The 19,567-nt window shown below is 44.3% G+C and overlaps 1 protein-coding gene across 1 annotated transcript in view; it reads left to right on the plus strand.

Annotated features, from left to right (window-relative positions):
- Positions 1-7: 7 nt before the first annotated feature.
- Positions 8-19,567, plus strand: part of TAF15 (TATA-box binding protein associated factor 15) — a 31,198-nt gene continuing 11,638 nt past the window's right edge. Inside the window, exons 1-5 of the mRNA XM_075589865.1 lie at positions 8-215; positions 4,377-4,419; positions 5,941-5,992; positions 8,448-8,538; positions 18,939-19,050. Of these exons, the coding sequence (XP_075445980.1) occupies positions 206-215; positions 4,377-4,419; positions 5,941-5,992; positions 8,448-8,538; positions 18,939-19,050 (308 nt within the window). The 5' untranslated portion in view covers positions 8-205. The remainder of the gene's footprint in view (positions 216-4,376; positions 4,420-5,940; positions 5,993-8,447; positions 8,539-18,938; positions 19,051-19,567) is intronic.

The raw sequence follows: 19,567 nt of genomic DNA on the forward strand, positions 1-19,567 counted from the left end.
TACACACACAGCACTGTACATCCCACTTCCCGCGTGGCCCGGACGCACCTCCCTCGCGCCGAGCGTGCGTCGAATACGTCCTCGCGCAGCCCCACCGCAGAGTGTCGCGCGCCGTGATCGCCGCCTCAGCAGTCCGTTCAGCGCGCGGTTGGAGTTGTCGGTTTCGTTTTCCCGCGCTTCTTCTCCCGCCTCCTCCGCCGCCATCATGTCTTCAGGTACAGGAGGGCGGGGCGGGAAGACAACTGGGCCAGTGTCCCGGTCAGGGAAAGGGCCCGGAAATGTGAGGCCCGTGGCCTTTTTCAGCAGCCTCACTGGACAGTGGACACACGGGCCTGCCTCGGTACTGGGGCGGGATCCGGTGACGCAGGAGAAATACAGGGGACCGGGATAGGAGGAGCTGAGAAATGTTCATCAGTAAATATATATATACATACACACACACACACACGTGATATGTATATTTCTCCATATAAGTAGAGGTTATTTACCCGGTGAGCCCGGTATATAAGGCACTAGTTCAGCCTTATGTAACCGACAGAAGGATAAATAAAGGATTTTGTTCCGCCTCATAATAATCCTGGGAAGCATTACTGGCTAAATGAGGGGGAGGGGCCTATAAAGCCGGCTGCCAGATGTGAATTTATTATATATGTCTCATTAGTGGTCCAAGATACCAGCAGGGCACGGCATGGCACAGGAGTGGGAAACATAGTGTTTTAGTCCAACAAGCAAACATTTAGCCTGACGTTTCATCCCTGAAGAAGGTCCCCCTTGGGGCCGAAATGTCAGGTTAAATGTTTGCTTGTTGGACTAAATAAACACTATATTTTTTTCACTCCTGTGCCGTGCTGGTATCTTGTATCATTAATGCGCTTGTGCGCGGTGATGTCACGTGCTCTGCTAGGCCGGGCGATTTATGGCCAACTGGTTGTGCGTTGGGGGGTGCGGCCATGATGTCATTGGGCAAACCGCTCACCAGCGAGCGGCATAATCAAATTTGCTCGCTCACGCTGGCCACACACATTGCAGCAATGTGTTTCATCGCGGCCAGCGCAAGCCTGCTCAGCATCACCCTGGACAAGGCCTTAGGCTAAGTCCCCGCTAGTGCTGAGCGGGCGGCGCTTGCGTGGGTAGTTACATAAATCTATATATGTAAGTCCCCGCTCAGGCGGTGCGCGTGGCGCTTGTGTGCGTGCACACATGCTCACCCGCGATCGGCGCTTAGGTAAACAAAAACAACTATACTTACCTGCGCGCTCAACTACCCGCCATGTATGTATGTCTTTATTTATATAATGCCATTAATGTACATAGCGGTTCACAGTAGTAATACACGTGGTAATCAAATACATAACAGATAATATAAATAACAGAGCATGGGAATAAGTGCTTTAGGCATAAAAGTAACATTAAGGAAGAGGAGTCTCTGCCCCGAGGAGCTTACAGTCTAATTGCTCCCCCCCCCTCTCTCCTGCGCGTACAAGCAGGACACCCGGTGCTCATGAGCGCGCTCAGCGCCAGCGGGGACTTAGCCTAAGGCTGGTTCTCTATAGTGCCGGGGCGTGCTACGCAGTGCGCGCGCACGTCAGTTATAGATGGCTGAGGTCAGCCAGCCCTTCTATACTAGGGCCGCGCGCACGGCAGGGAGCCAACAAACAGCGGTGAAGACGGTGGGAGGGATGATTTCGCGTTGCTACGTGTGTGTGTGTGTGTGTGTGTGTGTGTGTGTGTGTGTGTGTGTGTGTGTGTGTGTGTGTGTGTGTGTGTGTGTGTGTGTGTGTGTGTGTGTGTGTGTGTGTGTGTGTGTGTGTGTCAATGCGTGCACAAATAAAAAAAAATGTATTCAACTTTTTTTTTGTTTAAAAAAAATCTTATTTACACCATTATTTCACTCACACAATCTATATACACACACACACACACATATACTCACATACATACACAAAGTACCTGTCGCTCCTGGCAGCAGTGAGATTCTATAAAAACAAAAAGCATGCGGCACATGCACGCGTGCACGGCCGCAACCAGTATAGAACGGCCCTAAGAGTGGGGAGAAGTTATGATTCACGCCAGCTACATCTCCACTTCGTCAGCATTGGGGATAGAGAGGGACAGGCGGCTGCTGGAGTGGCCAGGTGAAGCCTCGTAAGGCAGTCTAAGGCTGAGATTACAGTAGACGCTCGTCTGAGTGCATGGCGTCGCGTCCCAGTTGCTGGAGCGATACGTGGCCTTTGTTTTCGATGATGTGCGTGGCCGTGACGGCACGAGGCTGGTTCTCCCTCATTGTCTGAACCACTCACGTGACCCGGCCGTCGCACAACAAAGACATTTGTTTGGGTCGGCTCAAAATTCTGTTGCGCGCTCTATGGCCTGCCTCAGAGGTGCGACCTGTTCGCGCCGCGCACGGTGTGGACAGGGCCTAAATGCCCAAAAATGGATTAAAGTATTTAAAGATCTGGTAGCCTTGAAAAAGTGTAAATTCGTTGTAGGTTGTGATACCGTTTAGTGGACCAACTTGAGACATCCTGTAGGAATGAAATATGTTTACAGTGATTTCAAAACCTCAAGGATAGAACATTTGAAGAGACTTATGTGGTTTAGAAAGCTCTGTATCCTATCATTTAGTCTATGAAGAACTCAGTTTGGTCTCCTAAATGTTACAAGCAGTAACATTGGTATACTGTACATTCATAACTTCTTATATGTGGGAAAGGCTTGAATGTGAAACTTTAAGAAAGGATTGTGTTTCATGTTTAACTGGTTGGTGTAGCTTGTAGAACAATCTCGGGCCTGAGTGTTAAATTGACACTCCACTTTGTAATTTTGACATACAATCCAGCCTAGTGTCTCAAATGTTATATATATATATATATATATATATATATATATATATATATATATATATATATATATATATATATAGACAAAAAAAGAGAGAGAGCGCACGCCCCATAGCATAATACTGCATAAAATTTATTAAAACAAGGAAGGGGATGGGAAATGGGGGGGGGGTAGGAATCGCACTCACAGGATGCACACAGTTAAAAGGCAATTTGTGATTATATCACCACCATCCGGTTCTGGATACTGGAACACGTCTCCGTGGACTCCTTCAGGGCTGCCAGACACGATCACCAGGGACCAGATGTTAAAGGCTCCGTTCGCTGTCTGTATAGAGTCCAAAACTCCAGCTCACACTTCCAATGGCCGCCGATCGTATTCCCGCGCTTGGTGTAGGCTGCTGCGCGTGCGCGGCGTCGTCGTGATGACGTAATCGCGCTCTCAGTACCCTAACGCGTTTCGTCACCTGACCGGTAACTTTGACCGGTCAGGTGACGAAACGCGTTAGGGTACTGAGAGCGCGATTACGTCATCACGACGACGCCGCGCATGCGCAGCAGCCTACACCAAGCGCGGGAATACGATCGGCGGCCATTGGAAGTGTGAGCTGGAGTTTTGGACTCTATACAGACAGCGAACGGAGCCTTTAACATCTGGTCCCTGGTGATCGTGTCTGGCAGCCCTGAAGGAGTCCACGGAGACGTGTTCCAGTATCCAGAACCGGATGGTGGTGATATAATCACAAATTGCCTTTTAACTGTGTGCATCCTGTGAGTGCGATTCCTACCCCCCCCCATTTCCCATCCCCTTCCTTGTTTTAATAAATTTTATGCAGTATTATGCTATGGGGCGTGCGCTCTCTCTCTTTTTTTGTCTGTAGATATCTGTGGAGTTGGTTTACCCCGTGTGAGAGCAGCCTAAAGACCCCTTTCAACATCAGACATCCTATCATCATGGACTAATTATGGAAGGACTGGTTGGAGTTTTTTGATTTTTGTGTCTTTTTTTTTTCTCTTTTTTGAGCACGTTTATGCATTGTTTTATACACTTTTATTGGTTGTGTTGTATCAATATGCACTAAGGTCACATTAGTGTAATTGAGATATTAACCCTTTCATACATCATTCACTTTACACAACTTTTTATTCATTAACTATAGTCATATTTAATTTATTATATCACTATTATATTTTTATTTTTTGGCGCCACACTTTTTTGTTTTTTATATATATATATATATATATATATATATATATATATATATATATATATATATATATATATATATGTACGCTAGTGGTGACTTCTTAAAGCAGCAATCCTGCTACCTGATTTTAGTTCAAATGCAATTTATTAAAAAAAATATATATTTCGTACTCTGAGAGAGGAGTCCTTTGGAGCTGAACCACGCTCGTCTTCAACTCCACGGAGCGTTTTCTTTCAAATGTTGATGAAACATTATGTTGATATAGTTTATCTGTGCTGCATACTGTTAAAGATCACAGTATACATCATGTTTATTTTTTGCTTTTCAGATTCGGGTAGCTACGGCAGTTCTGGAGGACAACAGCAACAGAGGTATGTAGTACAATGCCAATATATATTGGTAAGTGGGAATGCATTTTTGAAGCTGCAATTCTCATAATGTTGCCTGAGGTCGGTTTTATTTTAATATTACGACACCTTGATTGTACATGGCATAATGACCAGTGCAGTCAGCATGCGCTGGTTTATGAACGAAAATAAAATTACAGCATTAACACAAAGGTCTTTCTTAAACTTGGCAAGTTTGGCAGAATTATGGGTTTGTAGCCTTAATTTATTTAATCTTTACATTTTATAAAATAAAACAAAAAGATGGGATATGTGTAAGTTTTATTATATTCACATCTGGGAATTTGTGCACCCAGTTTACCTCCATAGTAAAGGTAAGTATGATACTGGCTTCAGCCAGATTTTAATTGCACTACCCACATAAGCTCATGCTTTATTTAACCCCTTCAGGGCTTTTACACTTTTTTCACCAGTCCATGGGACAACGATTGTGTGTGTGTACCTGCATTAAACGGGTATGCCTTGACGTGGCATGCAGGCTTACGAATGCTTTGACCAAAGGGTTTAACAAAATACCATTTTTCATGAGTATTATTTTATTTGTAGCCTAATTGGTAGGAGCGCAGGAATCGTTCTTTTTGTTTTTCTATATGTTAAGGCCTATCTTTTTACCTGCAGCAAACTTCTATAGGGAGGAGCGCGGTATTATGTACAGTTTTCACATTTTATAAAATGACTGCACTGGAATCCTATGATGCATATCAGGATATTATGTTCAGTAAAATGTATTTACTAAATAATAAAAGAAAACTGCTGAACGACTTAGGCCGTGATTATACCAAAAACCGCCGTTAGCGCGACGCCGCACGGCTCAAAAACAACATGCATAAATCCAATTTAAGTAAACATACCTTGAGCTATGTGCACACCGCCTGGAACTGCAGGGCAGCAGACTGGTGAGCAGACAGAGCAATTTGTTATTGGCAGGCGACGGCTGCATCACGTGAGCAGTTCCGCCAATGCCTCTTTGTCTCCCCTGCGTGTTCATATGCCGCTCGGCAACAGCATAAGGCTGCGGTCCCAGTAACAGCCTGTGGGCGCGGCGTGCGCTGTGCGTGTAAGCACCGCCCCTCAATGGGGCTGGGCCCAGTACGCACCGTCACGCTGAATTTGCAGCCGCGCCGTGCTGCAAAGTTTTTTCCAACTCAATCAAATTGAGTTCAAACCTTGCGACGGAGGCGCAAATCGCCAACCACGCCCCCTCCCGTCGCAAGCTCCCTCTCTCCCCTCAGATCGTGGTTAGCGCTGTGCACGCGCCGCTTAGCCCCCTCCCCCCCCCCCCCCCCCCCGCCGGGCGCGCGTGTCACAGACATGACTGGGACCGCAGCCTTAGGATGACGTCACCGGATCGCGCTGCAGCTCAGCGGCATCTGGTATCATTGTAGCATTAATCTGTACATGGTAACATATTGAAGAATGCAATTGAACAGTGTATTATTTTTATAACATGCTTGTAGTTCTACAACTATTTTATCGATTTTCCAGCTATCCTGGATATGGAACTCCGGGATCCCAAAACTTTGGACAGTCATCACAAGTAAGTGTTATTCATACTTTGGCAGAAGGTTACTTGTTTCTAAGATAGCATAACATTTTCTCCTATGTCAAACTCCAGGGCTATGTTTGCGACCAAAATTAACACAATTGCAGTGAACTCGGGTACTGGTCCCACCATAACAGAACTGAATTTTTTTTTACCTGCAATAGCTTAGTTTAAAGTTCATATAAGTACACTGTTTTACATATCCAGTAAATAAGCTCACCCAGTACATATATTACTCGTATTGTCTTTTTTTTTTTTTTTTATAACTGATGTGCTGTTAAAGTGACCAAAAAAGCATCAGATTGACACATCCAAATTCACTTACATGTAACATTTCATCATTATTAAACCATTCCTGTCACTTATACTGAGAAGTCTGCATATCCTTTTATATTTCTAATATTTCATTAAAATGAAGGGTTTAGTTACATAATTTGACCAAAGTCTGATGAGCTTGCCCACGTAACGTCAGATCAGGTTGTCTAATTGTTAATTTTTTACTATGTCCTCTGAGCGGTGTTCCTCCTGCTTCTCTTTAGTTTTCATTGAGAGACTTTGAGCAGCAAATGTAACTATATTTTATACCATTAGCAGATAACCAGGAGATCATCCTTCCGAAATACAAAACCTAATTCTCATCATAGATTATTAAACTTTGGTCAAAATATGTAACTAAAACCCCAATTTAAATAAAATATTTTCAAAGAAGGCAGAAAAGGATGTTTGCAGGCTTTTTGCGCAGTATTATATAAGTAATGAGAGAGGGGTTAATGTATGTATATATTTATATAGTGCTCTACAATACACGTGACATAATATTATAACACAATGGGAATAAGCGCTTCAGACACAAAAAAGGAGGATAGGGAGTCCCTGCCGCAAAGAGCTTACAATCTAAGGGGTAAGTGGGGAGACTTAGAGAGACAGAAGGAGGGTGATCTGGTAAGTGCGTCTGCAAGGGGCCAAGGTCCATGCATTTGAGATGTATAGTATCAGCCAGCGCAGCTCCCCATACGCTTCATTAAGGAGGTGTATTTTAAAAAACGGTCCTGAAGGTGGAGAGAGTGTACCAGTCGGATATTGAGGTGAGAGGATTTAGATGGGAGAGGGCTTTAGATACAAAAGGCGTAGACAGAAGACATCCTTCAGCAGAACACAAGAGTCGGGCAGGTGTATAGCGAGAAATTAGGACTGAGGTGTAAGGCGGGGCAGAAGAGTGTAAAGCCTTAAAGTGAGAAGTAGAATGTTGTTCTGCTGACATGTTGGGTTTTATTGAATTTGGGCATGTGTTGATCTTGGTTTTTCATACTGCTTTATATAGTAATCCATTCATATGAAAATTGAATATTCAAACCTTTGTAATAAAATTACTTCCCTGGTCCTATTGGCAGTACACACCATTGTGGTTGACTCTGCCTTCTTTCTAAGATAAGACAAAAACTTCTGATCCAGGGGCTGGTATAAAGGTATCCCCTCCCTCTTTTGGATCAGTGTTTCTGTTCTACCTGGAGTTAGAAGTGGCTATCCTATTTGTCCTTTTTACAAGCCTCCTGCGGGCTTACTGTGCCGCACAGTAACAGGTGGGTTACCCCCAGAAAATAGGGATGCAATTTTCTTAAGTTTCCCGACTAGCATCTTTGGGGGAACAGCTCATCCATCGGGTGAGGAGTCTGATTTTCACATGTTGAGTAGCACACTGCTTTCTTTCTGATAACTAGTTAGCCTGTTTCCCTGGAAGAAGTAGGGTTGCAAAGAAATAGTCAATGCAATCAGTCATTATTCTATTGAATTTTGTTTAAAAAAAATATATATATATATTTATTTCATCACAATGTACATTTTGGGTAATTGGAACATAGTTTACTGACACAACCGCGGAATTAAGTTTCACAAGCAGCTTCTCCAATAATTTAATGCTAATGCCTCAGCTACTCTTAACCCTAACCCGGGATCCTTCCAGCTACACCATGAATTGGTGAACAAATTGCATTGACATTTAAAGAAGTCTTCCCTCACTGGGGGTGTTTTTTGTTTTATCCTGCCTGAACCAGGGGATTCCGTGGGGTTCATCTGTGGTCCCCCAATGTCAGGGGACCCTCTGGCACCGGAGAAATTTGTAGGGTTTTTTTTGTGTTGGTAAACTAGAAATGTGGCCGCTGGGGCACCAATAGAAATCTGTGATGTCATTTGATGACGTCACAGCTTTTCTGTTGACCACCAGGCCAAATACGGACGTCGGCGACCATATTGCTAACCCAGGATTGCCCACAGAACCCCTATAATGATCAGGTAAGAAAATAAAAAAACAGTGATTCTTTAAGCTACCTATATTTCAATTCAACCTTGTGTAATGTATTGGTTGTTTCTGAAACCTGGTGTTGCTAGGTTCCCAAAAGGATAGAACCACTGCTATAGTTTCTGATTTGCCGTTTCAATCTTCTGCACACAGGCATATTCTGGCTATGGGCAGACCGCAGAGACAACAGTCCCTGGACAGAACTATGGAAGTTACAGTTCTAGCTATGGACAAAGTCAATCAGGTGCTTTAAAGCTTTCACTTTTCTCATTTGTATTCAATACTTAATTAAATGTATTCATATTTGCTTTTATTTTGAATAATCTGCTGTTTTTTTATCTTTATACTGTAAATGCTTTTCTGTCATGCACATATACTCATAGACACATACTAATAAGGGCTGCACTGCTATGAACTGCCTGGTCACATGATCTTCCCCACAGAACTTTGCATCTTTGGTCTTCTTCTGTTGCACTGACAGCCATGTAGTGAACCTCCGAGCCGAATCTTCGCCGATCGATCACAGGAGGCCGGAAAATGTTTGCTCGACACTGTCAATGGGTTAACTAAGTGAGGCTTAACTTTTATAACAGGTTCTCAACATGTGGTATGAGGATCACTGATTTTGCACAAGGACTTACGAAGTGGTATTCCATACTCCTGTGACTTCTATGGCATGATAAAATACAAACAAGCTGAATATTTACCCAATAAATGTACCATGCAATAAATATTAAGAGTAAATAGGTATAGAATATACATAAGATATAACAGATATTCTGACAAACCAGTAAACCTGTAGGGAAACGGCACGTTCGTCTACTTTGTAATAGTAGAGAACAAAATATGGTTGCTAACCCACTACTTTAAGATGGTTCTGTTTGATCCTGTGCTTTAAACCAACCTAATACTTAGGAGCCTGTTGGCTCAAGTCATGTATAGTTACATTGTAGATATGTTCGAAAGACCTAATCACCCAATAAAATAATTTAGGCACCCGGCTTTTTGCTTTTTACAATGCGGCTTTACACTACCTACTTTTGGTCTCCGGCAGAACGTATTTATTAATATCTCATCTTAAGTAATGGGGAGAACTGGGGATCCACCTGCTGTATTGGGTAGCAAACCGAAAATAATGTTCTTTTCCTGATCACCCTGGCAGTGGGCACCTTTGGGTTAATCCCTTCTCACTCTAGGTAGGACAGGAAATAGACTTTTGCAGGTAGGCCATATAAGGCCCCTCCCTCTACCTGCACCATAGTCTTTTTCCTGTCCACACAGCTAGGAGTAGGATTTTTTATTTTCTAAAGGGACTCACCTACTGCTCCTTGTGCAGATATCCAGGGACCTCAGCCTCTCTGCCCTGAAGCTCCGGTCGATGCGCCCATGTGGTGGCAAGACGGAGACCCCTAAGAGTCGGAGGAGCCCCAGGAACCCAGTACATTCGTGGGGTGGGGAGCAGCTGCAGTCGCGGGCCGTGGAGACTTACATGCAGAGGAAGCCCCATTACCAGACAAAGGGATGGGGAGCATAGCAGCTGCAGCTGAGAGCCGCGTGAAGGCTCAGACTCACCGCACTAGCGTCTGGTACGCTGCGGTAAAGAAACCCCCAGGCGCCCGGTACAGCGGGGGGGAAGCAGCCACAGCTGCGAGCCGTAAAAAGGCTCAGATTGACTGCGCTAGCGTCTGGAACGCTGCGGTAGAGGGAACAGTGCACGGGAGCGCGCGCGTCACGTTCCAGCCGGCGGACACGCAAGCCGTGTGTGTCTGTGTGTCTGTGTGTCTGTGTGTCTGTGTGTGTGTGTGTGTGTGTGCTGCAGCATGGAACGCTCAGCAGTGAGAAGCCAAGTGCTGGATATGGAGACTTCTAAAAAGTTCAGTTCCCAAGACTAGGTGAGTCCTTAGTTTTAGTACTAAATGGGAAAGAGAGAGGATCTATATACTTTAGGGTGTATATTTAGTATTTATTTTGTTTTGTTAATATAGCTAAGGGGAATCCTGCAGCATGAGAAAGAAGCTGTGTGAAGATTTGTCTTAAGACAGCAGCGGGGGATTCTAATGAGCAGATGAGCACCTCCCTTGTACTAATTAAGGAGGCAGTTATGCAGAGTGTGGATGCTGCTGTTCAACAGACAGTTAACCCTACGCAGGAAAGGTCAAGATCCTAAACCAGTTTGGATAAGGGAAAAGGCTTTTCATCTGACGAATCAGACATAGAATGCTGTCAGGTGTCAGAAGGTGAATTGGATTCATCAGATCAAGATATTTAGGAGGATGAATCTGAATTTGATGTAGAAATGGTGGACCCACTCATCAAAGCCACGAGACAGGCTTTAGCATTTAAACTTTCTTGATAAAGTGCAAAGGGTTGCAACCCTCTATTTAGGGTTTTCCATTAAAGAGTATGTTTGCCAGACCTGCTCTCCTTCATTTCTCTGCTGTGCGCTCTGCACACACTACATTTAGAGTGGAAGATACTGAAGAATTGACCCACAGGAAAGATAAACTGTTTTGGGTCAAGACAAAAAAAAGTTGAGTTTTTCTATACATCAGGTGATCAAGGACCTTATTCAATCAGAACTGGCGCGGCCAGACGCCAAAGTATTACATCTAGAAGATTTGGGAAAATGTATCCGTTTCCACAAGAGGTCAAATTTTGGGATGTCAGCCCAAAGGTGGATACTGTATGGAGAAAACAACTAGGTCGCGCTATATCCCACAGTACAATGGCAGCCTATGATATAACCCTGACCCCCAGTCAGGTTATGGAAATGGAAAAAAGTTATATCTGTGGCGCACAACACTGTAATTGTCAATACAATTCTGATAGGTAATTAGAAATATACAACCAGAGCCACGGAAATCGCCCGTCCAAATGGATGCTCCACGTGATGTGGGTGAACATGTAAATATAAAAAAATATCAAATCATAGCATAATACTGTATAACATATAAACAAACAAACAAACAACATACAACACTTAACAGACGCTGAGAACAACAGGTAACTACTTACAATAACATTTAATATGGCATATCATTAATATCATAAAATACACTAAATACACATAAAATAGCACATAAAAACATATAAGGTTCAGGCAAGATTCTCCAACTCGGGTGGGGGTACCTGCTTACCGAAAACAAGATGATTATGGACAAATCTTATTATCTCAAGGAGACAATGCGTATCCTTGGAGATGTCTCTACTTACCAACCCCTCTCCTTTAATCCTACTGTCACTTACCAACAACAACTATTGGAATTTTTAAATATGGGTCTTGACCAAAATGCAATTACTAAACAGGAATTTGAATTTTTATATAATCAGTTTCCAATCATTCCCATCTTCTATATAATACCCAAAATCCATAAAAATTTACAACAGCCGCCAGGTCGCCCCATCGTGTCGGGCATTCGATCCCTGACTTCACATCTGTCTCAGTTCATAGACCATCATTTGCAACCGTACGTTGTTAAACTTCCCTCATTCCAATATATGTTGTATATTTCTAATTACCTATCAGAATTGTATTGACAATTACAGTGTTGTGCGCCACAGATATAACTTTTTTCCATTTCCAAAGGTGGATACTGCTATATCCAGAATAGTAAAAATGACCACAATCCCAATAGAAGAGGCTGCATCATTAAGGGACACTATGGATAGGAAGATGGATTACGTATTGAAAAAAGCATACGTTACAGCAGGAACATCCTACAAACCAGCCATAGCAGCAACGTCAGCAGCAAGGGCTATGCGAGTGTGGATTGCCAACATAGAAGAGGCAATAGACAAGGGTATAAAAAGAAGTGCTATTCTTAAGGCACTGTCCGAAGTAAATTGGGCAACAGACTACATAGCAGAGGCCTCGGATGCGGTAAAATTAGCAGCTAAATCTATGGCGCTAGCGGTATCAGCAAGAAGGGCTTTATGGCTCAGACAGTGGATGGCTGACACAGCATCAAAGAACAGCTTATGTGGATTACATTTGAAGGTGAGTTCCTCTTCGGCAACAAACTGGATGCCATAATAACAAAAGCATCAGGAGGTAAGAGCATTTTTTAAAAAATTTTTTTTTTACCTCAGGAAGGCATATAGACCTGGCAGGTCGTTTCCAAGACAAACAACATGGAGGGGCGGCCAGAACCGGCTTTTTCATGGCGCCAGAGGAAGAGGATCATTTGCAAAGAACAAGTTCACATGAAGGTCAGAGGGCCCAGCAGTTGCCAGTAGGAGGGCGACTGAAGCAGTTTTCTGCAACATGGGCCCAAACAATACAGGACAATTGGGTATTAGAAACCATTAGTCAGTGGTACAGTATAGAATTCAAAGAGATGCCAGGAAGAAATATGGGCCTAATAACATGGGTACAGTCCAAGGAAAAAAGAAGGCAAATGAATTCGCCTTTAAAGAAGTTATTACAAGCGGAAGTAATAAAGAAGGTACCTCAGGAAGACAGAGGAAGTGGAATTTATTCCAGAATATTTCTAGTAAAGAAACCTACGGGGGATTACAGAGCAATCCTAGACCTAAGAAAGGTAAATTCATTCTTGAAAATAAGAAAATTCAAGATGGTATCACTGAACCTGATTATTCAAGAAGTACAACCAGGAGACTGGATGGTGGCGATAAACTTAAAAGACGCTTATCTACATGTGCCCATAGCAAAGGGACACCAAAGATTTCTAAGGTTTTCAGTAAATCAAGATCATTATCAGTACACAGCACTGCCATTTGGTCTGGCGACTTCCCCAAGGACGTTTACAAAGGTTCTAGCCCCTCTAGTGGCAGAAATTAGAGAAAGAGGGGTAGAAATATACCCATACCTGGATGACATCCTGGTTAAAAACAAAAAGTCTGGAGAAACTACAACAAGATCAGAAGATGGTCATAACCTTCCTGGAACAGCACGGTTGGTTAATAAACAGAGGCATGAGTCATCTCATGCCCACTCAACTGTTAAGATTTCTGGGGGTAGAATTCGATACGGTAAAAGAAGTGAGACTGCTAGACGCAAAGAGGCAAGACATAGCCAGCAAACAAAGAAGCTCAGGAAAGCTACCAGAACTTCAGCAGAAGAATGCATGAGGCTTCTAGGAAAATTTGCTTCAACAGTAAGCGTCACAAAATGGGCAGCACTACATATGAGACCATTACAAAACAATTTTGCAACAATGGAACGGGAATCACAAAAACACAAGACAAAGAATCTTGTTAAACCCACACACAAAACAGGAATTGAAGTGGTGGGAAGATACCCAAAACCTGGGAAAAGGACAAACACTACACCCAGTACAGTGGGTAAGAATTACAACAGATGCGAGCAACGCAGGTTGGGGTGCCCAAATAGGAGAAACATTGGTGCAAGGAACCTGGACAAACCAGGAAAAGCATCTTCCATCAAATCTGCTGGAACTAAAAGCAGTACAAAGGGCCCTAGAAGTTTGCCAAGACCAAATAAATGGTGGCTATATAAGGATAGAATCAGACAACCGGTCAGTTGTCAAGTATATAGCCAAACAAGGAGGAACCAGGAGCAAAAAGCTGATGAACCTCACAGCAGAAATCCTTTTTTGGGCAGAGCGCCACTTGTCAGAAATTACAGCCATATATACCCCAGGACTGGAAAATGTCACAGCAGACTTTCTAAGTCGCAACATCATACACCCAGGAGAATGGGCATTAGACCCACAGGTGTTTCAAGAACTGGTAGAGCGATGGGGTCAGCCAGACATAGATCTCATGGCGACACATCAGAGCCGCAAGGTAAGGAACTACTGTGCCAGACAGTTTTCATCCAAGCGCACAAAGTACAGATGCTCTCAGTTTCAAATGGGACTTCAAGTTGGCATACCTGTTCCCTCCAATTCCCCTAATTCCGCAATCAGGAAAATCAAGGAAGACCAAGCAGAGGTGATATTCGTAGCACCATACTGGCCAAGAAGGCTTTGGTTCACACACTTGGTAAATATGGCAGTATATACACCATGGCACATACCAGATCGCAAAGGACTGATGCGACAGGGGACAATATGTCATCCGAACGCCAAACAATGGGCCTTGACGGCATGACGATTGAGTGGGAAACATTGAGACTGAAAGGTTGTTCAGACAAAACAATCCAGACCCTTTTACACGCGAGAAAAGGATCCACATCAAAAGTATACCATAGAATCTGGCTTTGCTTTCGCGATTGGTGTGAAAAAGAAAAACAAAATTTCCTTTCACCTAGAATTGTGTCAATAGTAGAGTTCCTGCAAAAGGGATTTGAGAAAGGTCTCAGTCTTAGTGCAGAAAACTGTACTTTCAATGAGCTATCAGCCTTATTGGAAAGAAATCTGGCAATGGAAAGATTAATCATCAGGTTCTTGCAGGCAGTTAAAAGATTAAGACCTCAAATCAAGAACAGAGTACCGACATGGGACTTGTCTCTAGTATTGGATGTACTAACGGTAGCTCCATTTGAACCTATACAGGAGATAGGCTTAAAATGGTTATCATGGAAGATGGCGTTTTTGATAGCAATCACCTCAGCAAGGAGAGTGGGAGAACTACAGGCTCTATCAGCCAAGGAACCATTCCTAGTCATACATCAAGACAAGACAGTTCTCAGACCAGTGCATCAATTCCTGCCAAAGGTTGTATCACGGTTCCATATGAATCAAGAAATTGTGATTCCGTCATTCTGTCCAGAACCAAAGAATAAGAAAGAAGAAAGACTACATAAATTAGATGTGGTAAGATGTCTAAAAGTGTACATAGAAAGGATGCGAGATATCAGAAAGTCAGACAGACTATTCATCATACCAGAGGGACCAAAGAAAGGTCAAGCAGCATCAAAGACAACAATTTCTCAGTGGATAGTGTCTTGTATTTAAAAAGCTTATGAAAACAAAGGACAATATAAACCTTTGAATATTAAAGCTCATTCTACAAGGGCCATGTCTACATCATGGGCATTTAAAGCCCATGCTACACCAGGACAGATATGCAAAGCGGCAGTCTGGTCCTCATGCAATACATTCTTGAAATACTACAGACTAGACGTACAATCATCAGCTGACGCAAGCTTTGGTCTGTAGTGAAGTAAAGTGTATTAATAAAGGTCAAACTGATAAAGGCATTAACTGGTGGTGTTTATTTCTGATGTATCCCTCCCTAAAATTGTCACTGCTTGGGTATGTCCCAAAGGTGCCCACTGCCAGGGTGATCAGGAAAGGAGAAAATTTAAAACAAGTTACCGTAATTTTCTTTTCCTGGAACCATGGCAGTGGGCACATAGTTACCCGCCCTATGTATGTCTAATGCCTATCAGTTATATTTTTCAGCTATGGGAGAATCCTAAGACTAAGGTGCAGGTAGAGGGAGGGGCCTTATATGGCCTACCTGCAAAAGTCTATTTCCTGTCCTACCTAGAGTGAGAAGGGATTAACCCAATGGTGCCCACTGCCATGTTTCCAGGAAAAGAAAATTACGGTAAATTGTTTTAAATTTTCTCCTTTCTTGAGGTAGAAATGAACTAGCTGAACCCCAGAGCTTTTAATTTCTGATGCATACAGGTTTCTTCCCTACATTTGATTTGTATTGGGGATTTTCTTGTTATATTTTTTTTACTCTTAATTTTTTGTTTTCTCTCCTTACCTGGTGTCTCGAGGAATTTTGTAGGTAAATGGGTGTAGTGTCTCTCTTGTCTTCAATAGTTGAACCCTAATCTGGCAGAGGAGTCAGCAATGCATTGCTCTGTCACTGAGAAATGGGTTAAATATGCACCTTCAATGCACCTGCTGAGCCTTCTGGCAGTGAGGGGTTAAAGCAAACGTTACAAAATAAATTACTGTGAAATTATTTTTCATTTGTAGTAAATATTAGTCTGCATCAGTCTTGTAAAGGTCTGTTCTTGCTAAAATATATAGTTTTGTCACGGATGAACTACTCGTCACAACAGCAGAGTCTCAGCCAGTGATAGCCAGTCCAGTAACAGCAGGGAGCAGCCCGATTCCTACAACTTGTCTGGAAGTGGCCAAAAACAGCGACGAGGCTTTGGGCAACAGCAGCATGGATCATACGACCACTCCGGCTACGGGCACCAACAGACTTCCCAATCACAGAAAGACAGCTACAGCCATTCCTCCCAAGGTTCAAACCAATCATGATCTCATTACCTTCCTCTGCAATTGCACAAGGAATGGTCTCTGTAGTGCGAGTATAATTTTTTCCCTTTTATGTGTGCATCAATACAATCCACACAATAAGTAATTAGCTAAATTGCAGATGGATCCGTTCTCCTGTGATCAGCGAAAATTCGGCTTGGGTTCACTAAATGGCTGTCAGTGGAGCAGAAGAGGATCCTAGATGCAAAGTTCTGTGGGGAACATCATGTGACCAGGCAGTCACTAGATACAATTGTTACATTTCTAGAGAGGGCAGGGCTCAAAAAGGGGTGTGCCGGATCCTGATTCAGGAGGAAGGGGATGTGACTTTGTAAATGGTTGCTATAGAAACAAAAATACTTGTTACATTATAATGCATAAAAAATATCATTTAGAGTTAAAAAAAAAAGTATTTTCTCATAGTACAGAACTGATTTTTTTTTTAAAGCACACAGGATATTGCTTGGTCTTGGTCTGCAGCTTTAAGACTAAGGAAGATTGGAATAATTCAAGAATACGCGGGCTCTAGAATTGAGTATAAAAATAAGAGCATCCATATATCATGGGCTTGCTATCTAAGTGGTATCACTTGGGTATTGGTTTCGTACAGATTCAGTAGATGTAAATGCATTAAGCATATCTGCGCAGGCAAAAAAAGAACACATTTGGAGAAACCTTGAATGAGCCCTTGTCATAGGCCAGGCCTGCACAACTTGTACAGTGAGAAGGGCCGAACTGCTCCAAGGAAAAATGTTTGGGGCCGCACGGGTAAAATCATCATCCTCATTATCCTCCTATATCTACCCCAGCACCCTTCATCATCATCATCATATCTCCCCCAAAAACCCTCATCATCAACCTTTGCGAGACTCCCCATCGATCTCTCATACCCATATCGCTCCCCCTCACCCATACACACAATACTCTCCTGCACACCACACACATTTCTCTCCCCCCTGCACACCACACACATTTCTCCCCCCCCTGCACCGCTCATCTCTCTCCCCCCCTGCACCTCACATCTCTCTCCCCCCCCTGCACCGCTCATCTCTCCCCCCCTGCACCTCACATCTCTCTCCCCCCCCTCTGCACCTCAGCTCTCTCTCCCCCCCTCTGTACCTCACCTCTCTCCACCCCTGCACCTCACATCTCCCCCCCCTGCACCTCACATCTCTCTCTCCCCCCCTGCACCTCACATCTCTCTCCCCCCCCTGCACCTCACATCTCTCTCCCCCCCCTGCACCTCACATCTCTCTCCCCCCTGCACCTCACATCTCTCTCCCCCCCTGCACCTCACATCTCTCTCCCCCCTGTACCTCACATCTCTCCCCCCCTACACCTCACATCTCTCTCCCCCCCCCTGCACCTCACATCTCTCCCCCACAACTCATTTCAGCAGCCCCCCCCCCCAACCCCACATGGATGAACTAGCCCCCCCTCTGCACCTCAGCTCTCTCTACCCCCCTCTGTACCTCACCTCTCTCCCCCCCCTGCACCTCACATCTCCCCCCCCTGCACCTCACATCTCTCTCCCCCCTGCACCTCACATCTCTTCCCCCCCCCCTGCACCTCACATCTCTCTCCCCCCCTGCACCTCACATCTCTCTCCCCCCCTGCACCTCACATCTCTCTCCCCCCCCCCTGCACCTCACATCTTTCCCCCCCAACCCATTTCAGCAGCCCCCCCCCCCAACCCCACATGGATGAACTAGCCCCCCCTCTGCACCTCAGCTCTCTCTACCCCCCTCTGTACCTCACCTCTCTCCCCCCCCTGCACCTCACATCTCCCCCCCCCCCTGCACCTCACATCTCTCTCCCCCCTGCACCTCACATCTCTTCCCCCCCCCCTGCACCTCACATCTCTCTCCCCCCCTGCACCTCACATCTCTCTCCCCCCCTGCACCTCACATCTTTCCCCCCCAACCCATTTCAGCAGCCCCCCCCCCCCCCCCCAACCCCACATGGATGAACTACCCCCCCCCCCCCCATGTTACCTGATGGCGGCGGAGGCAACAGAGATGACGGCAGGGAAGCGCGCTCAAACAGCAGACCCCGGAAGCTCTGGGTCGCGCTACACTGCTAGAGCGGGAGAGGGGGGGAGCGCTGTCACACTCCGCGGGAGCGTGCTCCTTCCTTCCCTACCAGGAAAGGGGGGGGTGAAGTGGGGGGGGGGGGGGTTGGAGGAAGGGGCCGTATGTTGTGCAGGCCTGTCATAGTATAACTGTGGTAGGGGGAGCACGTTGCAGTGTGTAGTATGATGGTGTTTCGGCCACACCAGACTTTATGAATTTGGATTACCTAGCAATACAACAGGGTATTGCTCGGTTATTTCCAAAATATAGCCTAGTTCTGAGTCTCTCTGTGTAGTGGGCTCAAAATCATGCCTCTCTCTTTGTCCCCCTCACTCCTAGGTGCAGTATCACAGGGTTCTTTGCCTAGTGCAGTTTGTCAAATTGTTTTGCTTTTTTTAATGACTTGTCTCCCATTGCAGATGATGACCGACGGGACACTGGCAGGTATGGAGATAATACCAGAGGCTCCAGTGGTGGCAGAGAACGTGGTAGTTATGACGCGGACAAAAAAGGCTTTTCGGGGGGACTGAGGTGAGCAAGCAATCCTTTTTGGTCCAACACCAATGAAGTGTGCTCCTTATTGCTGTATTGGCATACCATTTATCATTCCAAATGTCTTTTATTTTCATATAACATGCTTTTGTTTTCCAAGACTACTACTGTTGACAAAAGTGAGACCATTCTCAAGCAGGAGAGCAGATCAGTGATTTTATTAAAGAACATTTGGATTTGTAAATCACTAGAGTGTACGTGCATTTATCCCTGTATCGTGTTTTTGTTTTATTTTATTTTTGTATAATTTCCAGTTCAGCTTTACTTTTTTCACTCTCTAAACATGCATATCAATTTAACAAAAATGCACACAAAATAAATGTTTCATATTAAAGATTAAGTTACTGTGGAATAGTCCATGGAGCTTTCGCTTTTAATATGTTAACACAGCTATAACGCCTGAAATTATTCAATTGAATTAAAAAAAATTTAAGCCTACTTGAACACTGGTGTTTCCCTGGAGCTGATGTGTGGTCTCCTAACGTCTGGGGACCAC

The sequence above is a fragment of the Ascaphus truei genome, chromosome 3, assembly GCF_040206685.1.
Source record: "Ascaphus truei isolate aAscTru1 chromosome 3, aAscTru1.hap1, whole genome shotgun sequence".
NCBI classification, from domain to species: Eukaryota; Metazoa; Chordata; class Amphibia; order Anura; family Ascaphidae; genus Ascaphus; species Ascaphus truei.